This window comes from Buteo buteo, chromosome 11 (assembly GCF_964188355.1).
Source record: "Buteo buteo chromosome 11, bButBut1.hap1.1, whole genome shotgun sequence".
NCBI classification, from domain to species: domain Eukaryota; kingdom Metazoa; phylum Chordata; class Aves; order Accipitriformes; family Accipitridae; genus Buteo; species Buteo buteo.
In genome coordinates this window covers 40889642-40914495 of record NC_134181.1, presented here as the reverse complement: position 1 = coordinate 40914495, position 24854 = coordinate 40889642, and the positions used below count along the sequence as shown (strand labels likewise).

The 24854-nt window shown below is 44.5% G+C and overlaps 1 protein-coding gene across 6 annotated transcripts in view; it reads right to left on the bottom strand.

Moving 5' to 3' along the window:
- Window positions 1–24854, bottom strand: part of TPCN1 (two pore segment channel 1) — a 49807-nt gene that overhangs the window by 24867 nt on the left and 86 nt on the right. For 2 of the 6 annotated variants that reach the window (XM_075041803.1, XM_075041805.1), the window contains exons 2-4: window positions 23634–24611; window positions 2990–3114; window positions 253–429 (exon numbers count right to left, since the gene is read on the bottom strand). In XM_075041803.1, the coding sequence (XP_074897904.1) occupies window positions 253–429; window positions 2990–3114; window positions 23634–23745 (414 nt within the window). In that variant the 5' untranslated portion in view covers window positions 23746–24611. Of the gene's footprint in view, window positions 1–252; window positions 430–2989; window positions 3115–6499; window positions 6760–7246; window positions 7602–18260; window positions 18551–23633; window positions 24786–24854 lie in introns of those variants that run through there. The other 4 variants (XM_075041802.1, XM_075041807.1, XM_075041801.1 and 1 more) reach the window with 4 other exon arrangements.

Below are 24854 nucleotides of genomic sequence, written 5' to 3'. Positions count from 1 at the left end.
CTCTAACAGTTACAAAATTTAAGAACTGCACAAATTGGTAACACGAAATGTGTCACTTTCATTGTGGTCTATGCACATCAGATGGAGAAAGGATGTTTTGCTAGTTGACGTATCTGCTGTCAACCAATTTACAGAACAAGGCCAGGTGTTTTTTCCTACTACTACCTTCTTCCTCCATGCTTAGCCTTCTTTTTCCTCTTACCCACCACTGCAAAACAGGCGGACTTCTTCATTTTGCCCCAAAGTACTTACAAAGATGCCAAGACGGAGCATAGGAACAGCTGGTGCCTCGCAGAGAGACAGCAACAGGAGAAGCAGTGCTGTGCTCAGCTCCATTAGGTAGAAAAGGTGATTGTGTGCAAAGAGGTAGGCAGCAAGTGCTTTGGCATTTTTGGGGTGAGTGAAGAACTTATCATTATTTTCTCCTTCCTAAGGCAGTAGGAATAAAGAAGAGAATAGCATTAGTGACTCTTGGTACTATAACAGAGCTTTCCACATGAAGAATGCAGACTTTTATAAGGATTAGATACAATTCCCAACAGACTATTCCCACTTTACAGCCTGACATTGATCTGTTTATTGAGGAATGAACTCCACACACATGGGACATCTCCTTCTGTTCATAAGCATATTTCAGTAATGAAACTCATTAATATCCACAAACTCCTGCTTCAGAAACCCTTGAGCCTTTTCAAAATAAGGAAGAGTGCTGAAAGAGTTTATAAAGGTAGGCAAAGAAACTTTAGTCAACATCCCAACATAAACACAGCACTTCATTTACTCGCAACCACTTCCACATGTTTACAGACTCATTTGATTAAACTTCTCCAGGACAGAACACAAAAACACACAGATAAGCTCCAGGGCACCTGGCTGACAGTTGCTCCTCCTTATCTTGGCCTTGCAAAATATCTGGGAGAAAACACTGGAGCACACACAGTGTTTTCTCCTTCAGGAATGTGAGAAGACAGACTCCATGAAAAATTAACAAGTCTCTATGCTGATTTGTCATTCCCTTTTAACTAGAAAGCTTAATTAACATTAAAAGGTCAGATACTCCATCTTAACAGTTTGCCTACAACTGATTTTTAAACAGCTACATCATTACTATTTTTACCTCTAGGACAAAACTTAGTTTGGGGAGAATTTAGAGGTTTTTCATGCAGAACCACCCAACAGCTTCTCTTTCTTGAGTCAATAGTTTAAGCAAGGGAGCCTTTGTCACTCACAGGAAACTTGCTGCCTCTTGGAAGCAGTCATAAGAGATCATTTTTTCCCAGCTGGGACATACAGATGCACAATAAGTTTGCTTGTTTTTTTTTTTAAATTAACATATTTCCAGGCAAGCAATTACTCTAAGGACAGTAAGTTATTACTATCAAAGAGGAATAACTGTGATTGCAAATGGATAACAAGGTCAGGAAACAGGATCTCCTTTAAGAAGTGAAGCATTCTCGAGACTAATTCATAAGAGGGTTTCAAATGTTTCTCATTTACTCATCTCACAAGCAGGCTCACATTCTATTTAAGAACAAACAAACACTGCCCGGTCAGCGAGCCAGATTGCGAGCAGGACAAAACCCAGCAGCAAGCTCCATAAAATGCAAGCCCCCCCACTCAAAGAGAATGCTAGCTTAGATCAGCAGGGCATTCTTATTCATGCCTGACAAAACACACTTGCAGAATGAAAAATAATCTAAATTCTGCCTCTTGGTAGACAAGCAATTCAAAACGTTGCTGGACAGCAAAGTCCTCTTATTCAGATAAGACACTCTTGCCTGCAGCTACTGGTTCAAATAAACAATCTGCATGCTCTTTAAGTTATGTCTACTTCAAGGACACTGTCATCATGACCATTGTTCAAAGCAGCAGCAAGAATAATCTGCATCTGAAGGGCCAAGCCTGCTGCGTACATTACCATCAGACACTGCAGCAACTCAATGACCCTTTGCAGAGCATCTCCAATAATCATGAGTTTAAACAAAAGCCCGGGAGGGGCTGGAGCTACCATTATAATGTCAGTGCTGCTCTAGCACATGACAAAGCTGAACTATTACCAGGGTTCAAGCCTACTCAGTTTTAAAATGTCAGAGAAGCAATACTTCTCAGTCCTGTGGGGTAGGAGCAGGGAGGGACAAATGGTTTCAATCACCTTGCAGTGGCTTAAGCAAAAAACCTAACTGGGTCCAAAGCATCTCAAGCTGCAATGCAGAGCCTTTGAAAGGGAACAAAGAGAAGGAGGAAGGAAGGACAGTAAGGGAACCAGCAACAATTTCAGACTGGACAGCTCTGAGAGAAGCTCAGTTTTGATAGCTAATTCATCACACCAGACTCTGCAGCAATCTTAAAAATATTATACCATTGTTGGAGTAATGATGGTGTTTCCTGTGACTGGAGCATGGGTAAGGTTGGTTTGTTTGTTTGTTGTTTTTTCTTTTAAAATATGATAAATTTCACTCCTGGGCTGATCCTAATCTCAGTATGCTTTCTTCCTGTAGAAATCAAGACCTCTACCTTCTCTTGTGTCTTACATGACCTGAACAGCTTGACTGATGCTAAATGAACATCCCAGGACCACCCACCAAATCTGTGGCCAAGGCAGGATTAGGACCTGCACTTCCAGAACACGAGATGTCTCCAGGAGAGCACTGACCATTCACCTCGGAGTGACTGAAGAGATGAAATGACAAGTTACAGAAATCTCCATGGCAAGGTGGCAGAACTGAACACGTGCTGAATCCCTCAACTACTACAGTCCTTCACACTGGGAGAGATGGGAGAGGATGGGTAGCTTGTTCAGCTGCTCCCAAATGACTTGCCAGAGCCCATCTGAAGGTGCTTCCAGCATCACCCTGCTCTTTAAGCAGATTCCTTTGCAAAGCACCAAATTCGTAACATCAAAACAGAAGCTCTTTGTTTCTTATAATCAAGAACTACTGTAGTTTCAGAAGTCCATTTTTCACACAATACACCAAACAGCTGGGCTCACCTGGAGGTAGATTGCTGCCTCTTGGTAGTTCATTTCCCAGTTGTGTCGGGCAGAGCTTTGCTGCGCGCAGCAGTCTCCCGCAGCAGGGCTGGATGCATCATTAATAACGTCATAGCTACCTCCATCTGCACCAGTACAATAAGAGAAAAATTGATTTACAATTAGGAGAGCCGAGATTGATCAGGAGGCATGCAAACTAGCCAGGCACTGGGACCAGAGACAAGTATCAAGAGGTGGCAGAGTACCCAGGAAACTGGCAGCTTGTACACAGACAAATTGACTCTTCCCATGTAGGAGCTTTTAAGAGACACACTCAAACTCAGCACTTCAACACAGGAATGCTCCCAGAAGATCATCAAAGGAGACAGCATCCTATTTAATACTGTAAGCAGGTCTCCTGGCTCAGGAGATCTGTGCTGTCATGTTCGTAGCATACTATCAGCAGTCATAAACAGGCAGCTAACAGCTAGAAGTCTCCAAGGATGTCCAACCCACAAAATAAAAGTGGGCTTGCTAAAGGAACACTGCCGTTTCACATTTAATGGTAGGAGAGACCACAGAAGAATGGAATACAGGACTACCACTGGCAAGGGAAACCAGTCTCAGCATAGAAGCTGCATAGTACACTAATAGCAGCAGTCAGTATTTTTAGTAGAAAGCCTCATTTTTCAGAGCTCTCCAGAGTCATTAAACAATGCATCTTTGCAACACTCTCTTTGCTGCAGATAAGTACCAATACCCCTCTGATGAAAACAAACAGCAAGATTAATTTTCTGTTCATATCCCATAAACTGATACTGAAACTTCTAACAGCGTCTTTCTCACCACTAAAGCACTAGAAAACAATGCTTTACTGAACATTTGTACCAGATTTCATAACTAACGATTTCATTTAAAAAAACACAATTCAATTGCAAAAAGCAACTCCCAAGCATAGCAACACATACTAATGCCCTTCCCATGGGAGAGTTACGCAGGGCACATACATAAACTCCATAATACTTGCCATTTTTTGCATTCAGCAGCCTCAGTGCTATTAAGACACATGAAAAACATGCATGAAGACAAGAATTGTTCAAAAAGGGAATGTTGCTTGGTTTCTTCTTCTGGGACTGGAATTTTTATTTTGCACCTTTGACAAAGAATACTGAGCAGAGACCCCAAAGAAGTGAGACCTGCTTAGGGCCACACATGAAACCTGTGGCCACGCACTCAGTTCTGCAGTTTCAATCATTACCCAAACCACATGGTTGTTCTTGCTCTCAGTGGAGACTTCCCTCCTCCAGTGCCTCATGTTCCCAAAGAGGGTACATGTAAAATTGATCTTGCCAGTGCAGAAGTGCTGATTTCCCTCTTTTTATGAGCACTGAAGCTGTGATGCGGTAGCTTATTCTCTCTGACTTACAAGAAGTTATTTGAGAGAGGGAAAAATTACAATGAGGTTTTTTCCTCTCTTGTGACACCATGCTGAAGATTTGCTGCATCTCTTTGCTATGACAAAATAATCCTTATTGAATTACTGATTCAGTCTTTCTAGAACACCCTCTGGAGTGGAGAAAGAGTCCATGCCAAAAACTCTGCACCCACCAAGGGAAACGGCACCACATGCTGCTGGCAGAAAGGCAGGCAGTGGGAAGAAATCAGAAACCCCTTCCCCAATGCAGAGCCACAGCTGCCTTTTCCACCCTCAAATCAAATTAAGATAACATTTATCTGGGATTTGTGAAGACTTTCCAGATTGCATACTCAGGTTGCTGACAATCCTGCAGCATTTAAGCCTATTTCTCTTCATTGCTTCCCCCGTACCCTTAAAATACCACTCAAAATCTGGATGAATGTTTGAATGAGGCTGATTCCTCCCCCACACTGCTTTTACACCTTGAATGAGCATGGCTCTTGAAAAAATGGAATAATAGAGATTTTATTTATCCACAGAACTGGATGGCAGTCTTCTAGGTTTGTTTGCCTTTTAACTAAAAGATTACAGCAATATGCAAAAATCAGAAGCTTTATATTGTGAGCACTGAGAAGTTCTTAAATGTTATTTATGAAGCTTTTCCTGTATGTGTGTTTCAAAGAGACAGACTCCCTCAAACTGCAGCCTGATAGCAAAAATATTTTTGCATTTAATGCTTAACAGAGTTGCAGAAGGAGCACATCTTCATCAGAACCTGGACTCACTGCTGAAGTTCTTTACTGTGCAGAAGACAAGTATTTTCCAATCCTCATTCCCATCCTAAGAGGTCGTTTGCTGCCACAGGAAACACGCTGCAGCCCCATCCTGCCTGCCTTCCCCTCTGCAAGGCACTAAACCGGGTCACAGTAGAGGCAGAGCACAAAGTGGCCCTCAGCCCCCAGCCTCAAAGACCTCAAGCATTACCAAAGACAGGTACATTACCCAGACTTTGCTGAAGCACACAAGTGACTGGTACATGGGAGCAGAGAGTGCAACCTCTTCTTACCACGCATAACCTGCCGTCTGAAGATGCCCAGAGCCGTATGTGCCACCCACGATGTTACACGGAGAGCTCTACAGCACGTCACCCACAGCTCCTTCATTATCTGGTGGCTGGGGTGAGGCTGCAGGATGCCTGGCTCAAACCATCAACAGCTGTGAAGGCACTAACAGGAGTTGGAGTTTCAGGCCTTTCCAGAACTCCCCCGTCAAAACACAGCAAGCGTTCAGAGAAAAATCTGCATGTGATTCATCTCACACAGTTCAGGGGATATTGAAAAAGCACAGAATCAATACCTTGGCTGTACTAGCTCTTCTGGGGAAGAGGGACATATTAAGCAGGTTGCTTACAATATTACCGTGTTATTGGAGCATTACAGTATATACGAAATTTAAGTACATCAAAACATACTGTGGTCAAATCAGCAAAGGTTTGTAGCATTAAACAAAACACCAAAACAATGTACCCTACCAAAACATGCTAAAACTGCCTTTAATGCTGGAGTAGTTCTTTCGCAAAGACCAACCTCTCTTTGAAAAGGATCAACACTAGGAAAAGATACACCACAGTAAAAAAAAACAGGACCCCTCTCTGTGTTTTACACAGAGGACTTGCAGCTGAAACAGAGGAGATGTCCCAGTGAGATCAAGGTTGGGAACACAAAACAGCACTCAAAGATGCAAATCAGAAACAAAAAATAACTCTAGAAACCAAGATGTTTTCCTCCTGTCTAAACCAGACATCATCTTTCTAGGCACAGACAACAGAAAATGTACTGGTGAAGTGTTCTGGTGGGGAGCTGCATTTTGTGGATCAGCTCCTTCCCCATCAGGTACCAGAAGGTTGATCTAGCATCCCTGAGGCAACAGCATCATCTGGGTAATAAATAATAATAAAAATAATAATAAATTTGAAAAGCAACCCTCTGACTGTTTGTTTGGCAGCCCTCCAGCTAGCTAATTTCCTCAGCTGCTCCCATGATAACAATGACACAGACTAATGCAACCTCCGCTCCGCTCAGCTCGTGCTGCCGAACATCCCCGACGGCATTTACCATTAGTATTGAGCTCAATGAGATAGGAGGATCTCTCCACAGGACTCCCGTAATCCTCGAAGTAGATGGCAGGCGGCTCTCTCCACTGCATGACAGCCGCCGTGTCGGGAAGCGGGCACACTTGTGTTCGGAGTTGGGGAGAGGGAGACAAGTCAGATCTGAAGTTCCTCCCTCCCTCTCCTCCGAAAGCCGACCCTCAATTTTGCAGCTTCCTCAAGGGAAAGCTACGCACAAACAATTTTCCTCTGCTCTCTGCAGAAGTAAACGTTTTCTCCCCTCCCCTCTGAGGAAGGTCGCTCAGACTTCAGTTAAATCGTTTCCCTATCACCGTCCTAGTGGCAGAATGTTTCTAAGTGCAAGTTGTTGGAAGGCTTAGCTGTGGGACAAAGAGCTTTTAAGCACGAGCGTGGTGGTAAAGCAAGACTTCATGTGCCATGCTCTCTTATTTTGGCATATAGCAGAATTTGCTCCCCAGTGAACATGAACAACTAATGGGAAAGGAGTCAAAGTGCTGACTAGTCACAGCAAGGAGTCTTCCCCCGCCCCCAGCAAAAAAAGAAAACAGATATTTGTGAAGTTCACAGTACAAGGGCCATGAAAAAGTAAGACGAACTGAGCTGTTCACAGATGGCAAAGCTTCCTTCCACACTTGTGTAACTTATCCCAGACGTTCACTGAAAAGGGAGAGAGGGAGGGGAAAAAAAGAAAAGTGAAAAAAAGAAAAAGCAAAACCAGCTGGCTGCTTACACAAGGCATCCGGAACGATACTGCCGGGACTCCAACATTTCCATTCAGTGCAGCAGAGCATGCTCCTGTGTAAATAGTTTCCATATGTCATCATTACAATAAAAAACAAAAAAACAAAAAAACAAAGAAAGAGAAAGAGCATAAACTTTCCAGAGCCCAAACCTCTCCCTTTGCAAAACAAATGCTCTGCCTAGGGGAAGGAAAAACTCTCCATTGGCTGAGAACACAAACAAACTCCTCTCATTCAGAGTTGCTCATGTGGCCACGGGGGATCTTGAGGGCAGAGCCAAGAGGGGAATAAGGGACAGAAAACGTTCACGGGAACAAGGGATAAATCACCCTTCCCAGCCAGGCTATTACATGTCAAATTCAGACTTTCATTGTTTGATCTTTAGTGTTTGCATTTGTTTTAATAAGTAATAATAATAATTTTAAAAATCCAACAAACTAGTAACCTCCTACAAATTCAAAGAGTTATAAACAAACTCTACAGGGTAGCTCTTACATTTGCCTCAGAGCTCCCCCAGTCTGGCTCTCATTAGCCTGTTTGCCAGATGTTCTGCTTTCTAGCTAGCACACGCTTTTTATGGTGTTACACTGAAACAGACTGAGATGCCTCTAATTAGCTCCTCCACTGACTCCAAAGCCATGTGCCTTTACGAGACTTACCAGGGCTTCCTCCTAAAAGGTTGAGGAAGGTCTTGGTGGAGCTGCTAGTTGCCATCCTGTCCAGATAATGCTATTTTAGCAAGCATACCTCTGATGACAGAACTCTGCAAACTGTGTGGAAGGCAGGGCAAGTGACATAATTCAGCAAAAATATTCTTATAGTTAAATCTGTCATTCATACTGCTACATATCATGTGTGTAGTCAATGTAAGACAGCAATATGTAAGTTACTCATCTAAGGAGTTGCATGTGCAAGTAAAATTTCTCTTGATAGCTGAAAAAAGAAATGCCAAGGACTCATGACTTCAGAGACAGGATGCATCTTCATTCACATTGCCTTACAAGGTTCCTGCAAGTGGATTCACCAAACAGAGCAGCAAGAGAGAAAAGTAAGCAAGGCATTACCTCCCGCAGTTGGGAGAGGTCAAGCTGTCCAGGGCACGTGCTCCAGGCAGCTCCAGTAACCGTCTGGGACAACTGGAGATGTGCCAGCTGATAAACACTCCACAGTGCACCAGCCACCAGGCCACAGAAGAGGAGAAGGACAGGGAAAGAGAAGGCCAAATTGTCAGTTAACCATCAGATTCCTTCTTAATTAAATACAACCTGGTACCAGTTTTGTCCTTTCTTTCCTTCTTGCAACCTTGTTTGTAAGAACTCCTGTCTTGCATTTACCCCTACCCTCATAGTCATTATTTCTGCTCTGGAAAGAGGCATGAACCCTCTTAGGGAACACACTTCCAGCTCTGTTTTCTCACAGGAGCAGTGTCTTTTTCCATTGGAGCTAGACACACTTCCAGGAGAGCAGGCTGTCCAAGGCAAATGTGACTTCGTGGAGTTCACAAGTTTGCTGCAAGGGTCAACACAGATGTGCAAACTGATCTTACCAGCATGAGGATCTTGCTGGCAGGCTCCAATCCCTTTGCAAGTAGTAAAAAGGGCACAAAGCCGTCTGTGATTCACTCAGTTGCAGTCCCTTATCGCAACGACTGCTGCACCATTTAACTGGAGCCATTTATTTTCAGGCTTTGCTGCATTCTTCACTGCCACACCGCTCCTGTTTCTTATACCATCCATCTTGACTGTATTCATATCTAATTACCCAAACTCAGCTAGTCACAGAGCTCAAGCTTTCAGTTTAAAAGAAACATAACCAGGCATCCAGCAACACTGAACAAGTGCCCAGGGAAGAAGACAGATCCCAGGAGCATCAGAGCTGCCCATGGGGTTCCTGGACCTCCTGACCTCACATATAAGACCTGTCCCAGTGCAGGTCACTGTGCTGGCTAAAGCTGCTGGCTCCCGCAGTGACTCTGCTCCCTGAGGCTGAACAAGGCTGCAAAAGGAGGATGGCATTTGCTTGTCAAAACCAACCAGAGACACTTCTCTCTCATGGAAAGCCCTAATCAGCTGAACTGCATGGCGTGCCCACTATGAAAGATGCAACTCCATGAAAAATAAAAAAAAAGGAAATTAAGTAGATGGCTACCCTTCCCCAACACAAGCTGAACAGGTACCTTCCATCCCAAAGCCAAGATTTTAGCAGTACTATATAACACAATCCAGGCAAAGCCCAGAAGCAGCTCTGCCCAGGAAACAGCACGATCCTCAAATGTCAAGTATGTTGGAGTTGTACCAGCACCAACAATGGCATTTTCCCTTCCAAGTGCTTACATGCCACGTAGCTTCACCTCCAGAGGATTTATCTTCTCTCCCTGCTCCAATGCAGTTGATAAGAAACTGCTCCTTTTCTTTTCAAGTGCTGAGGCATGAACATGCGTGCATTTGTCTCTTCAAGGCCAGACTCACCTACCCGGGAGAAAAAAAGCTGGAAGCCGCCTGGAAAGCACAGCTGGTTTGGCACTTGGCCACACATCTCAGAGGTAAGAGAGACAGAGAGTGAAATCACTGCCTTTAGTGCCTGACTGCCAGTTCAGCACTGTGCCAACAGGAGCATCGCAGGACTGATCTTTGCAGCCCAAAATATCCTAGCACTTGTCCTGTTTTCAGGGGGTGTTATGGTAAGGAATTTAACAGCCATGAGGAAGTCTAAACAATTTACTATCATTTTGTTGCCTAGGAAAAACAAGGCACCTCCAACAGAGTGCAGTGCCAAGCCCTTCTGTTGCAAGAGAAATAATATACTTCTGAATATTTCAAGTCAGCGTAACTGAGTCATGCTCTTCCTTAGAGACGACGGCACAGCAGAAACATATGCAAAGGCCTCGGGGCTCTTTGTCTTACTCTATTCTCACAGCACTCGCTTGCTGTGAAGCTCAAGAAATAAAGTCACTTCAGCTTCCTATTTAACACAGAAAAGTTTTTTTAAAAATATGGATGTTGCCACTTCCTGTTAGTGGTACGAGGTGACTGAAGTCTACCGTCCTCGCCTTTATTCGAGACTCCAGCGAGTTCCTACAGCATCAACATGAGCTCACTTCATGCTATCATCCACCACACTACAGGGAGCTGAATCCACATGAAAGATGAGCAGATGTCCCTCAGCATGGTAAGCCACTTTTTATATATTATTGCTTCATCAATTGTGCTGCCTATCTGCTTATACTGAAGACTACTTAAGCCCTGCATTGTTTAATTAGAGGACCACTGTATCCTTGCTAACATCTGCACTGCACACATGTAAAAACCCTGATGCACAAGCTAAACACAATGACAGAAGAGCTAAAGCATGGTAGGAAATTGTTTTGTCTCTGCACAAGCCATGCCTCCAGCTAGCTCTTGCTCGGAGTGGGTCAGAGCCTGTATTTAGTCAACCGTTCGCTCTGCGGCTCACTAACTGTTCAAAACGAGGGATGAGCTATGACAATTCACTCGGACATTTACTTCCTGCACCACCCTGCTGGGGACAAAGAGAGACATTTGTAAGGAAGAAGAAAAAAAAAACAAACAAACAGTAAAAGGCTTCTAAGAAAATAAGGATAAGGATAATTTCACCTACTACACCAGCCAAGATTGGTTGGTTGGAGATCCTCATCTGTGCAGTTTACTGCCTTGTCTCTTCAGGGCACCTGCTCTCCTTTGATCTCAAACCTGAGTCACTCTGGACTTCACTTTTTTTTTCCTCTTGCAATGTTATGTGGGAAGTTTTGACCAGAAAATGTTTGATCACTGGACAATTTTCACTCCTGAATACGTAGCAGCAAGAGGGAGAAGGACAGATCCCTCCCTTTCGGGATGTTTGAGATCCACAATTAGGCTAGCAAGGGGCTTCAGCGGCTGAAGATGAACTGATGGATGCTTTGTCACCTTCAGAGAGGCCACTTTGCCCTGACCCCTAAAAGCCTCCCATAGCTCAAAACGTATGCCAGACCACACCGCTCAAAAGCTGCTGCAGCAGTCAACAGTGGGAGGATCACTCCTTGATTCACAGAGCTGCATCCTACAGGAATAACGTTACCTACCCCACCAGCTCTTGCTCCTCAGCTGTACCACCTTCCAGCTGCTCATGTAAACCACCACGTGCCTAAGCCCTCTTCCACAAAGCTGCTTTCTGACAGATGCGCGACTAAATCCTCCTGCATGAGAAAGTCCTGAAATACCGTAAGGACAGCCGGAACCAGGCACTCCCACAATCTGAGACCGTGTAACACAGGAGTACCTGCTTCTTAACAGAGCTGCAAAGTCAAAACCAAAGCATTTTTCATCAGTAAAACTCACATAAAAGGAAAGGCTGCATTAGGCAAATACAATTAAGAATCTCGCTTGTGTGTTAAGCCAAAATGCTGCCGGTTTCATATCCTCTATTTCTGATCTTAACAAATGAACCTCCATACCACAAAAAGGAGAAGTCAAAGCCACAACAGAAGGATCATCTACAACCTTACATTACCCATCCTTTTAGCAACTAATATGCTCTATAATCGTCAGTCTGATCATATCACAGCAACAAAGGCTTTACAGACACAGAGATAAAATTATTCTGTAACTGGAATTAAATATCTGAACCATTGAGGGGCTCTGTGAAACAACTAATTTTGAATGGAAAAAACAATTGGAATAAAGTTTTTGCTGAACCCAACAACAACAACAAAAGGGACAAGCTCTGCCTAAGGCTACGGCTCATGAGAGAGGCCAGACATGAGATACACACACACTCACATTTATAATTCGTAATTTTTGAGGAAGTACCAGAAAGGGAAAGAGACAATATCAGAATCCCTCAGATATAGCATTTCTTTAACACATCCTGTTAAATGAAGGAATTTCCTCTTTTGTTCCAAAAAGGGAAACCAATGCCTCGTGGTTTTAACATGTTAAAGATCTGCTTTAGTGACAGTAACAACACAGCATCAGCATTTTAAGAGCACGTTCCTCATTTCAATTCTCCAAAGCAGAGCCTTTGGATTTTCCTGATGCAGTTTGGAAAGACGTTTGATTAAGCTGCAATCTGGCCTTTTTAACGAAAGCAGTGTGCTGCCAGGTCCGACTGCCAGTTCCAGCCGCCAGCAGCTCTCCGGGGAAGTCGCAAAGTTAGCAGTGGGAAACAGAGGGGAAGCGCTTCCCTTACGTGAGAAACCAGTATTAGTTTGGGAAACAAACCTCCCGCATGGCCACTAGTGCTGGAGCAGGACTAGAATGGAGTAGGCAGTAATAAGGTATGTGCCATACTGACCTTTCTGCCTTAAAGGGAGAGGGATAGCAAGAAATTGAGATAAATTAAGTAAAGTAACAATACCATAGCAAAACTCTAACATCTTACTATGACAGGCTGAGATCAATGAAAATTATTTATTGTGGTACAGTAGTAAGAAGTAGGTAATTGCACTTTGTCGTGTTAGAACAAGACTCCGCTGCACCGGTTCTTTTGAAATACAACACTGCCACATCTCCTCTGCCTCCTCATTGAGTCTCAGCCAGGGAAGAGAAGCTGCCAACTTCAGAGGAAGATGCATGTAAAGGAATGGGGAAAAACCCAGCCTCTAATGCTGAGTAACTGCTCTCCATTAAGAAAAAAAAGACTTCTGCACATTTGGTAGAAACCGCTGCTGGCAGGAACTGAAGTGGTTACTTGTAATGGCTGGAGAGGAAGGAAGGAGTTAAACCATTAGTCTGACACCTGCAAACCAGCTGCCAGAGGGCTTTCCCTCAAGTAACTGGTCCTTACCTCAAGTCCTACAGTCCTCATAGAGAGCTGTATCTTCAGAAAATGGACAATTTTGACTTTGAAAGTCTTCCAGCACTGCAGAACTCTCTCCAACTCTTACAAAGTGATTACAAACATTAACCACACTGCAAATACATGCCTTATTCCTGGTCTAAACTTCCCCAGCTTCCACCAACAGACACAATTCCACTGCTACCCAGTTACTGCAGCTACCTTCAAGCCTCTTGGATCTTGGATGAGCTGGAGCAAGGCCACTAGAAACACGCCAAGCATGAACACATCGATTACTCTAGAGCCAGCACGGATGGCAACATCACCTACCTACCTACCTACACTAATCATTATTCTTATTGGAAGGACCAAGGAATACACTCACCGTCTCACTGGACAAGTGACCCACGTGCTCACTTTCAGCTCAATTGCTCGTGAAATCAGACTCAGCTCAGCCTCTCTGCTTGCCAAGGCAGCCCTCTCCACCCTTGCAGATGCATGACCCTACAGTTGGCCATAGCAGTACACACGTGGCTTGCCTGCATCCACCTCACTAAGTAGTTCTAATCACTAAGCTCCCCTCCACTACTCTTACTATAGCCTCAACCTATGGCATCTACTAACTTGATCAGAAATTGCTTCCTTTTTTTTTTTTTTTTTACCTTCCAGATCAGAAAGAAATGTTGCAGTTGGCACAGGGACAAAATGTAACCCCTGTTATTAGCCTCTACTAATAACATACCTATTCACTAATAAGTCCCTATAACCAGTTTGATTTTGAGACCCGTCCATCAGCCAGTTTGCAGACCCATTAGCTACACAGTGTTGATTCGTACTACTCACTTCCTCAATCAAAATGCCGCACAGATGCCAAAACAAATACCTTCTCAAAACACTGTCAGTCTATCTTGTAACCTCAAAAAATAAGTCAATGCATGACTTCAGGTTCATATGACACTCACTTTTTCATAAAGCCACACTGATTGACATGAAAACCCATCCTTTAAATCCAGATTTTAGAATAGCTATTGCTGGTTTCCCATTATTTTGCCTGGAAACCTTGTTTGGCTGGCCGGCCTGCAATCTTCTGCCTGGTGCAAAATACCTTTGGGGTCTGGAAGAAAGTCACTATCACGGCAACATTCAGACTGCCTCAGCTGCAGCCTTAAGGAAGAATAAAAAGTCAGCTGCTGATTTTTAAATGCCTACCTTTAGAATCAGCTGCTTAATCTCTACTTTATTTACTGCGGGAATGGAAGAATAGATCATACAATGACCAGGTCATCTGGCTTTTCAACAAATCCAGAATACATACAGTAGTTCTTGAGCCTCCCTGTAGTGTTATTGACCACTGTTCAACCTTGAATTCCTAACAGGCCGGTATCACTTAACATGCCTTTTTATTTCTCGAGTCCTTTAGAGCACCTTTAACTCTGCTGACCACATTTCTCTTTGTGATTTTCCTCCACTCCCAGATTCTATTTCTTCATTCGCTATATAGCGGTGCAGCTGCTTTCACGTTAGCCAGCACAGGCATGTCTGTACTGTGACGTTTTCCTGTCTCTCCAACAGCTTTAAAGCTTCCATTAGCATTTTCATTTTGTATGCATTTGTGCGATCTCAAAGTATATGAATAATTTTCAATGTTTTGAAGTCTTCCCCTTTGCAACCACTAGAGATAAGGTCCTGCCACCAGCCTCGTATTTGAAAGGAAGGGGCTTTGCCTCAGTCAGTTTGGCTCTGACCCCGATGCCAAAATTCTCCTTGGTAAGTTGCTTGCGAACATTTACTTAATACAGGCAGGACCAAAGCGGTCACTTGTTTGCACCTGCCAGCAGTTCAGAAAAAGCAGAACATTTAATACTACTTGCAGGTAGCAAGGCAGAGCCACAGAGCAAACCAGTCTCAGCAAGCATTCCTCTCTTCAATCACATTTCCAGTACTTCTGGTTTGCTCAGGGCCCTGGAGAAACAATGTTCTCCTCTGCACTGTGAAAAACAAGCAAATGGGCAACAAACAACAGCATTTTTCTATTTCTGTAGTGACCCACCACTACCTAACTAAATAAGCAGCTGGGCATCGCTGTTTTGTGTTGTAAGAACGCTGCATTTACAAAATGGATTACACTACAGCTCTTGTGCCTCTCACCAGGCACGGATCTCCTCCAACCAGGTTGACCACGTGCCACAGAATAAAGGGGGCAGACCGTGGAAATATTGTACTAGTCAAAATTTCAGCCCTTACACTCTCCCTTCGGAACCCCACACCTACAGACAGCGGCCGCAAAAGCACTAGCTGTAGAGGATGGCATCCCTTCCTTCCTCCTCCCACATCTGATTATCCTGTAAATGGCATAGCCAACTCACCAGTACAATTTGACCCTGGAGAGTTTTCAGTGCTCCCACTTGCAGGATTGATCACTTAGTCTTAATTCTACAGGCATTTCTTCATTTAGTTAACAAAGAGCAGGAACATATTTGTGCATTCTAGTGAAATCCTTTAGCAGGCTACATTACTTTTGTACAATAAACTTTCCCAAATCCGTTGAGGATAGTGAAAGTGTTCTCAGAAAAACAGTTATAGTTAGAATAAAATACAGATGATCAGAAATTCCCAGATGACAACAAACACATATACGCATGTGCTAGGCAATCACGTAGGAAACGTAAGGGAGTAGCTAAGGTGTCCAGCCCCATAGAATCAGGGGGTTTAACATGGCTGTGCACAGAGATACATCCTAAATTTTATTCCCCCACGTAAGAAGGAAAAGAAAAGCCTTTTGTTCCAAACAAACACCACCAGATCACAATTATAAAAGCAGCACTGGATACAAGCTTCAAACCCCCACACCACGATTCAAATCACAGCAGTCTCCTCTTGTCATCCTCAGGACCTTTCATCAACCACAGTGCTGCGGTGGATCAACACAAACACACCTCTTCTGCCTCCCTCTCTCCACTACAGGTGCACAAGCTTCCTGCTGAACTGCTCGCTAGGAGCAGATGGATGAAATCCTAAAGCTGCTCCTACAGCTCTCCATAAAGAAAGCAGTCATGTAAAAATCAGGTATCTTCTCAACATGCAAAAAGCAATTATGCTAAAGACACGGGGAGAGCCCTGCAAGGTCCAGATCAAAAGCCAGAGACATTGGAGGCAAGAGAAAGACCTATCAAATTCACCGCACTTTTCCCAGCTTAAGGATCAGAAATGGAGCGTTCTGGCTCATAAATTCTACTTCCAGCAAATTCAAGCTTAAATCCCCTGAAGGCAATAAGGAAAAGGCAATCAACAACAACTCTAACCACTTCACAGATGCTCCTGTTTAGTTTATACAGCACTTCTTACAGCATTCAAATGGGTAAAATGGGATTTCAACGCAGGGGGGCTGACGGCAGCAAGCAGGATTCCTCGGTGAAGATACCAAGGGCAAAGGAAGTTCTGAGAAGCATCATATTGGTTATGATGAGTGAACTCAGCGTGCTCAGCCTTTGCTCATTTTAATCTGCCAGTAAGCAAGCTTGGCTAAACTGAACATCCTGCATCTACAGTGCCTTAAAAATCCACAGGAATCACAAAAATGAGGGGAAAAACGAACAAACTGATGCGTTCCCTGGGAAGCCATGAAAAAACTAATCGCTATTTGTTTCCAACTGTTGTTCCGCTTCCTGAGCCAAATGTTCCCAAGTCAGCTGCGGTGGCTGAGGAGTGACCGGTTAGAGCTGGAAAGTTGTCGATTTAAAATTGCAGCTTGAACACTTTCAAACTCCTTAACATCTTTTATAGCTCCAGGACCACCTGTTCGAAAAGCGGAGCCCTCTGATGCCATAGCATGTGCCCTTACCCCCGCATCTTCCAACTAAAGCAATCAGCCTGGGGAGAAGACACTTAGCCTAGCCCGTTCTTCTGCTCTCACACCAAAAAGATGCAAGCTGTGTACTAGAGAAGAGATACATGAAGGGAACAGCCTCGCTCCCTCAAAGCATCAAGGTCATTACTCCTGTTTTCAGGAAAGGAGGGAGAAGAAGCTTCCAGACTCCTCGAACCCCTCTGCAGCATCTTCCCTAATTTACAGTGAGCATGCATGAAAGATGATATCCATCCCTAGTGCTCCGGGAGATGACAAAGGAGAAAGAACTATTTGACTCCAGGATAATGGAACACTAACCCAAGTCTTCTTTACCTTGTATACGCTTTTACTCGCTCAGATTTGAACAGCATGGGGCATTCAAGACAGAATCACTAGGATTTTTTTTTTACTGCGCGAAAGAGTCAACAGTGCGGAGATTCTGTTTGACAAAGCATCCTACTGTGAAACACACAATGTGTGCATTGTGCAAACTGATCTCCTGCAGGGCTAAGAAAACAAGGCAGGCTTGAAAAAAAAACCCCACAAGATAACTGCAGCCCGCAATACCTCCTGGTACTTTACTCTGCTCACGGTTTTTCTTCTATAGGTACCACATTTACAGAGTCACGTTTGAGAATGTCTTGATACAAATGCTTTTGTGAGTCCTGGACAACGCAGTGCTGTTTCTCTTGAATCAAAGGTACCAGCTCTACCCTCTCATTATGGCAAGTATTTAAGCACAGCTGAGGCGGTCAGTCCTCCCTTAAAACCTGAATTCTCAGGATAAATGAGATTCCAGAGGATAATGCATTTGGAACTTAAGAGCACAAACACATTTTCCACTATTTCTAACACTGTATCAAAAGATACCCAACATCTCCTAAAAAGCAGCATTTGCCTCCTTCCTCTGAGTTTACAGAGCTCATCACCGAGGGAAACGAATTGTACTGAAGGAGAAAACAATAATCTCCTTATGTTTTGGGTGTTCATTTCCCTTTCCAAGATTTTTACCCCTCACTCATCTCGGAGGCAGTTTTGCTTCGCTTTGCTTGCTTAAAACATTCATTATAAGTCATCTAGGCCAGGAAAGGATTAGAGAAGCACTGGCAGAAGTTGCAAAATGCAAGGCTGTTAGGTCGGAGAAATGAGACTTTCAGAGGCATAAACAACAATCCAGCACTGAACTACCACTTGTGCTTCAGAAAAAATTCCTCTATAAATTTTAAGCAGGTATATACTAAGAAAAACAAATCATGCACAGCAATGCAAAACAGCACCTCTTCATAACAAAGTAATGAAGCCTACCTGTCCACTTCCACGTAAGGTGTAATCTGCGCTTTACAGATGAGACGTGTTAATCACAGTGATGTTAACTGACTTACCCCAGGTACAAGGAGGAGCAGCTTCAACAGCAGAACTAGATTGCCTCCAAAAAGGTGGTCCCAGTCCTGTGCTCTAGCCATGCTTCACCTCCAAACGCGGCAGCAGAAGCGCTGATACTGGAACTAATTAAAGGCAAATCGGTAGAACTAGGAGCCATGACGCAAGAAAATATCCTGCGTAGCATCCAAGAAAGCCACCAGATAATCCAAAAGGCTGTTTAAGAGCCTGGCTGTCAGAGATGTCGGGATCTGCCAGGTCCATCGCAAGTGTCTGCCTGTTCCCTCGTCCCTATTTCTTCACACCAATTAGCAACAGCATTTTATAACTAGTGCCCAAGTCCAAATAACCATCTCTGAAATCCTTGCTTTCACACAGGGATCAAAAACTACAGATCCTGGAGGACTTATTAAATCTACTAGATGGCTAACATTTAAAATGCCTGTTTTTCTTCAAAGATAGCAAAGCCAAAATGCTTTCACTGCAATTAAAGTGGTACCTCAAAAAGCACAGCTACTGAGTTTGTGTGGTTGCAGCATTTCCCCAAAGGTCAGGTATTTATTCTCTGTTTGTTCCCTCAGTCCATCAGAAAATGTACACTTATTTTACACCTGGAAATCTCTTTCATCCATGGACGGCACTACAGGAAGCGGCAGTAGGAAGAAGCCAACAGAGATGTTTGAAGAGCAGGGACTTGTTGACCAGATGAGCTGAAGCTGTGGACTGTGCAGACAGACTTACTTTCTCTCACTGCTGACAGAAACAAGTTCTGGAACCAGATCCAACACGAAGAGAATTATATCACTTCAGGTTGCATTGGCTGACAAACACATCGAAATCCAGGTGGCTCACATGTCTCAAAAGAACAACACTAAGTGCCACCAATCCTGGGCCACCCCCAAAAGCATATGTCTACCTGGGGATTAGTAAATGATTTTTTTTTTTTTTAAAGACATGTTTGTTGCATACAACATCCATTAATGCTGTAATTAGGCTCTGTGTTCAGAAACATCACTTGAGTTTCCATCAGCCAATTACAAAAAGAACAGCTTTGCTGAAAGCCTTTTCCTACATTTCATGAAGGAATTGGGCCGACATGCAGAAGCAAGGCAAGGGAAGAGGCCCTCCTTCCAGCAGCTCCAGGAAGCACAGCGCACACCACACACTGTTTTACAAGCACAACCAACAGTCCCAGAGGCAGTCACTGCCCTCCTTATCCACAGTCACGTTCCACACCAAGCACACCTTGGGCAGCCCCTCCAACTTCACCACAGTAAAATGTTATTTTCTTTACATGCTTTGGGCCACCTCCTCCTTCACGGCAGTGCACAGTCATGGGGGCACACACGTCAACAATTCTACTACTACCCAAAAGGCCAGGCCGGCTCTAGTTTTCCTGACAATTTACTCTTCAGGCAGCAGAAACAGATTGCAAAGGCTCAGCTGAAACCTCAACATCAAAGTTTTAACTTCCCATTTTCCAACAATTCTTCTAGAAAACATTGCACTTTGCTGTTGCGGTTGCTCCCCCCACCTCCCCACATATACGCAATAATTCATTTTTACCTCAATAGCAGATGCAGTTGCTTTCTTGTAAAAACCCAGAGTTTAAAGATGACTTCTTCCACTTGCCATAATCCATTGTGTGGGAGAAACAGACATACAGTATCATATTGTTCCCTGTACAACACTTTGAGCTGTACTTTCTGCTCTGAACACACTGAAACTCCACTTGAGGCTACAGCAATTTCCATGCAGGAGGCAAAGGAGATTCTTGTGTCTGATCTAATATAGGATAAATCAATGTGCACTCATTTATTGCTTATAGTTCCCATCAGCTCAAGGAGAGACACCGTCCTAGAGTTTCAAGGCTATCCACACTGCTTTTGTATATGGAAAACACACCTCACACTTTGAGATATTTTGAGAACCCCGTTCCAATGCTTCCCCAGAGTTCAGGTGAGGGACGGGAAATCACTCAACCCCAGCTGCTTCTCACCGCGATTTTGGGAAAGGTCGTGCAAGGATTGCATCCCTGTTTTTGCCTTCTACAGAAATTCAGTTAGTATTAGTCATTCACCTCAGACAGCTGCTGGGAAGCTTAATTAGAGTGTGTACAGCACTCAGAGATTCTCAGATAAGATGTACCAGGGAAGGGCAGCACCATATTAATTAGCGTGGATTCAAGTGACGAAAGCGCTTCTCTCCGTCTCCTTCAGCTGTTGGAGCTTGAAAGAAAAATTACCCAGCACCACAGTCCTACATGTTGTAGTCAGAAAACCACTGGCACCACAGGGACCACATTTTTCTGGATGTGGTCTGAATTCCCATCAGCTTTGCAGGATTCTGACTTTTCGGTGTGGCTGCAAACGGGAGATCCCTGGAAGACATTGATCCCAGCCCAAGTCAAGGAAAGCAGAGTTTTAATATTCTTTCCCATGCAGGTATTTTCTCCCATTAAGTGCTTAAGAGCTGTATGATTACGGAGATTAATTTTTGCAGCTGGACATTTTCTTTAAGAACGTAATTTTCCACACAGTTTTCTCATTTAGCTTTCTTTTATTCTAACCCCAAGACATTCACTTCCCCAGAATAAGACTCTTTGCAAAGTTCAGAAAGGAATACACTCTTGCATTTTAGTCCTTTCTTTTTACATCTGCAACAGGCTTGCTTTCAGAAAACCCTGTTACTACTTATTTCAACACAGTAACTTGTCTGCATTGCCAGACAATCAACACCAGGAGTCCAAAACTACAAATTCATTTACCCAAGGACCTGATTGTAACAAAGCTACCTCATGGATCAAGTTTGGTTTTTTTTAAAAAGCGCAAGAAGTTCCTTAAAAAACATGAGAGTTGATGTACTGAAATCACACAGATACCCAGCACTTAGCAAGATGGTTGTGACAAGCTGGAATATGGATTAAAATTTAGAGAGGTTCATTGACATACCGACACAAAACAAGAGTGCAACTTAATTATTATCAACCTCAGACGCATGATTTAACATAAGGGCGGTTACAGCCACTTTGTCTTTCCCTCGTTGTCACCTGGGAAGAGGATGACGGGTCGCTCACTGCAAACAGTCCCAGCCGGTATCTGGGGACACACTTAAATAAAAGCTTTGTGTTTAACCTGCCACCAAATCCCTAGGAGTCGATGGCCAGGCACAGTAACAAGTGAGCTACTCCTCCAAATTCTGGCTGAATATTCTGAGACTTTAGGCATAAGGAAGACAAAACCAGAAGGAAACAACCTCCTGACCTTCCCTGTCCCCATGCCCTCATCATCACCCTAGCAGGCTCTCCCTCTCCTGAAAAGGACTGTTTGGGACAGGACTTTCTCCCTGAAAAAGACAAGCCTCTGAATAAAAACGTGGAATTATACAGTTCTGTTAATGTCATTTCAGTCCTCAGCAGAGAAGTGGGGGCAGAGCAGAGGGGAAACATTTGAATTCCTCACAGCCTCCACGAGACACAACTTTTCTGCATTTCACAGTAGATTTTCTTTGTAGGCAAAGAGGAAAGCTGGACTACATGTTCTGTTTTTAAACAAGCTTACTTTTGCAAGTGATGGCGTTAGGCTTGCTCGCTCACTAATTTAAGCTTCCCGCTTCTCAGAGATAGATGTGCCTTTCAAGTTGTTTATGCCAGCCTTCCTTTTCTAATCTTTTATCCCACTCTCACAGTACCCACTGAATTCAGAAGGCTCCGTATCATTCAGCATCACTTGCACAGAATAAGCTTTATGTTTTTTTCAGCAAATTCAACTTTAACAGTGATTAAAACATAATAGCAAAATAACAGTTCTTTAATACCAAGAGACACTTCATTTGAAGAATCCCAGGAAATGAATTCTCAAAAACCACACAGCAATCTTTTAAGAAGCACAAAATTGGCCTCTAAACAATCTCCCTGTATTTCAAGGGAAGCAGATAGTGGAATATTTTTGTTAATACATTCATTCTCATGCTTGTGCTTTAGCACAGTCATGTTGGCTTTAACCAAATGATAAACCTCACAGAACTTCTTCTTTAAAGGGATGGGAGGCGGGTGGAAGAAACAGATGAGAGAAGAGTGATTAAAATCAGTCACAAGAAAGTCTATAAATACACCAGTGGACAGAGGAAGCATTCTCTCTTCTACTGAACTTAAGAATAGCGAGCTAAACTTTAAAAGACAAACAGATGCAATAGAGCAGATGCAATGGAGCAATGATGCAGCGGAGCTTAGAGAAAGTCAACTGGGCAATTTAGCCAGGGATGTGTATTGCAGGGGTGGGAAAGGAGGAGGAGGGAGGAGGAATCTTGATTGTCAGAAATCCTACTGGCTCAGGGAGTCACAAAAGGAGAAAATTAAGGGAACCCATAAGATTGCAAGAGAGAAATCAAATCACAGAGTCACAGAGGCAGTATGGAATAGAGGTATAATGTAGAAAAAAGGGACGCCAGGCCAGGAAACTGTTTATTTGTTACAAATGTTAAGCTTGTGGCAGCAAGGGCTTGAATAGGATCACAAGACCTGTGCATACACCTGCAATGTCAATTGGAAGTCAAAGGGATGTGTTGAATAAAACTGCTCAAATACATTCAGTGAGGTATAACATAAAACAGAAGCTCACTGAACATGCTCAAACACATCTGCTGTTCCCATCTCACCTAGTGCAGGGCTCTACCAAAGATATACTGAGGAGAAAGCAATGCTTCTAAGGGATGATGGCTTTTGTTTTCCCCCCTCAACGCTCATAGGCTGGCTCTATCCCACTAAATACCTGGGGCTAACAGGAGTACGAATATATTTTCTAAAAGTACTCCTGGTTCTTTGATAAGAATACAATAAAGATGTTAAAGGGATTTGTCAACATGTATCACTTTCCTTATCGCAAAAATCGGAACGTAAACTAGAAATAGGCAAAACAACAGTTGCAAAGGACAGATGCTTTATGGTGCTAGGAAAATACTACATGACATAATTGCAGCTGCTGCGCCTAACAGCTCAGGCCACTGGTACGGCACGGTGGGTCAGTGCCAAGAAAAGGAGACGCTCAGGGCCAATGTGCAGGAAAGGAGAGTTGAGCTTAAGGACAACGAGGTCACAGGTTATTACACGGAAACCACAAAAAATGTGTGTACGAAATGGCATCGGTAGGACCTGTCCATCCAGCGTCCTCCTCCCTCTCAGTGTAACACGGGTACTGTGAGTAAACAAGCAACACAATAAGCAACTTCCTGATCTGATTTTCTCAGGCAGCCGCCGGGACACTGAATGAGAGCTCTGAGAGTTTCAGGTCCTGGCGAGTGCAAGAAAGAGCAGCCACCGCAAAGAGAAAAACAAGCGAGGCCGTCACAGCGGGCCAGAAACAACAAAGCGATCTTACTTTCGTTAGGCAGCTCCTCCCGATCCAGGTCATCAAGAGGGGCTGAGGCGCTGCTTCCACTGTCGTCCAGGGTGAGGATGAGGGGAACATCATCATCCATGCTCACAGCCATCCTGTCCCTTCAGAGGCTCCTACTCCAAGAACTTTAAATAACGCCTTTTTCAGTTCCACTTGTAAAACGCTTACGTCAAAAACTGTCCCCAGAAAGTCCTCCATCAGGGGTGTCTTCTAGACATAAGAATATAAAGGTATGCGTACCCATCTCTAGAGACCACAGTTCAAAAAAGGATCTAGTTATTTGCTTTTGAAAAGCAGCGCAGGATGCTAGACTCAACGGCAGTATTTACGCACGAGCTAAATTCAAAAAGTCAGGTCTGGGCTGCCTACTCCAGTCAGTGCATGGCTCGCAGTACAGCACGGAAGCAAAAGAAAGTGCTTCTTGACAAACTCCTGACCACTCAGCACAAGAAGCAGGCAGGCGTGACGCATCCAGGGCCAGCATGATGCTAAGTGTCACCGTCACACAGGGCTCTTTCCCCTGTCATGCCAGAACGCCTCGATTTCAGGTGGGGAGGGGAAAGAGGGAGAAAAAGAGGCCAGTTTGAGTCCGCACGCATGAAGTTCCCGCAGGCTTTTTTTTTTACTGGGCGCTGTCACTGTCACAAAGTCACGGATTTCTTTAAAAGGTGGAGGAAAAGAAAAATCACGCAGGGCCTGGACAACCTTACAGGGACGCTCCACAACCGGCGCCGCCACGCAGCCGTTACTCTCCCCGTCTCCTTCCTTGCAGGCCGTGGCGAGGGCAGAAAGAAGTCACGGCGGAGGCCGCATCCCCCCAACCAGCAACAGGCCGACCGGGGCCGAGCCGCCCCGCTCCCGCAGGGCCGGCACCGACGGTCGGGACGTCAGCCTTCGCGGCGGACGCTCGGGGGCTTGGGAAACAGGCAGAACGGCCGGGACCGGACTCCTCCCGCGGTCCTACGAGAGAGGGACACCGAGACGGGGCTGTCACCCGCGCTGTGGAGGCCTCGGCCCGGCCCATTCCCCGGGCTCCCGCCGACCCCGGCCCGCGCAAACCGGCCCTGCCGCCCTCCCCACACACACCCTGCGGAGCCCTCGGGCGGCCCACCGGTGAGCCTACCCCCACACACACCACCACCACCACCACCACCACCACCACCAAGCCCCTCACGCCTGCGGCCCCCGGGACCCGCCGCCGAG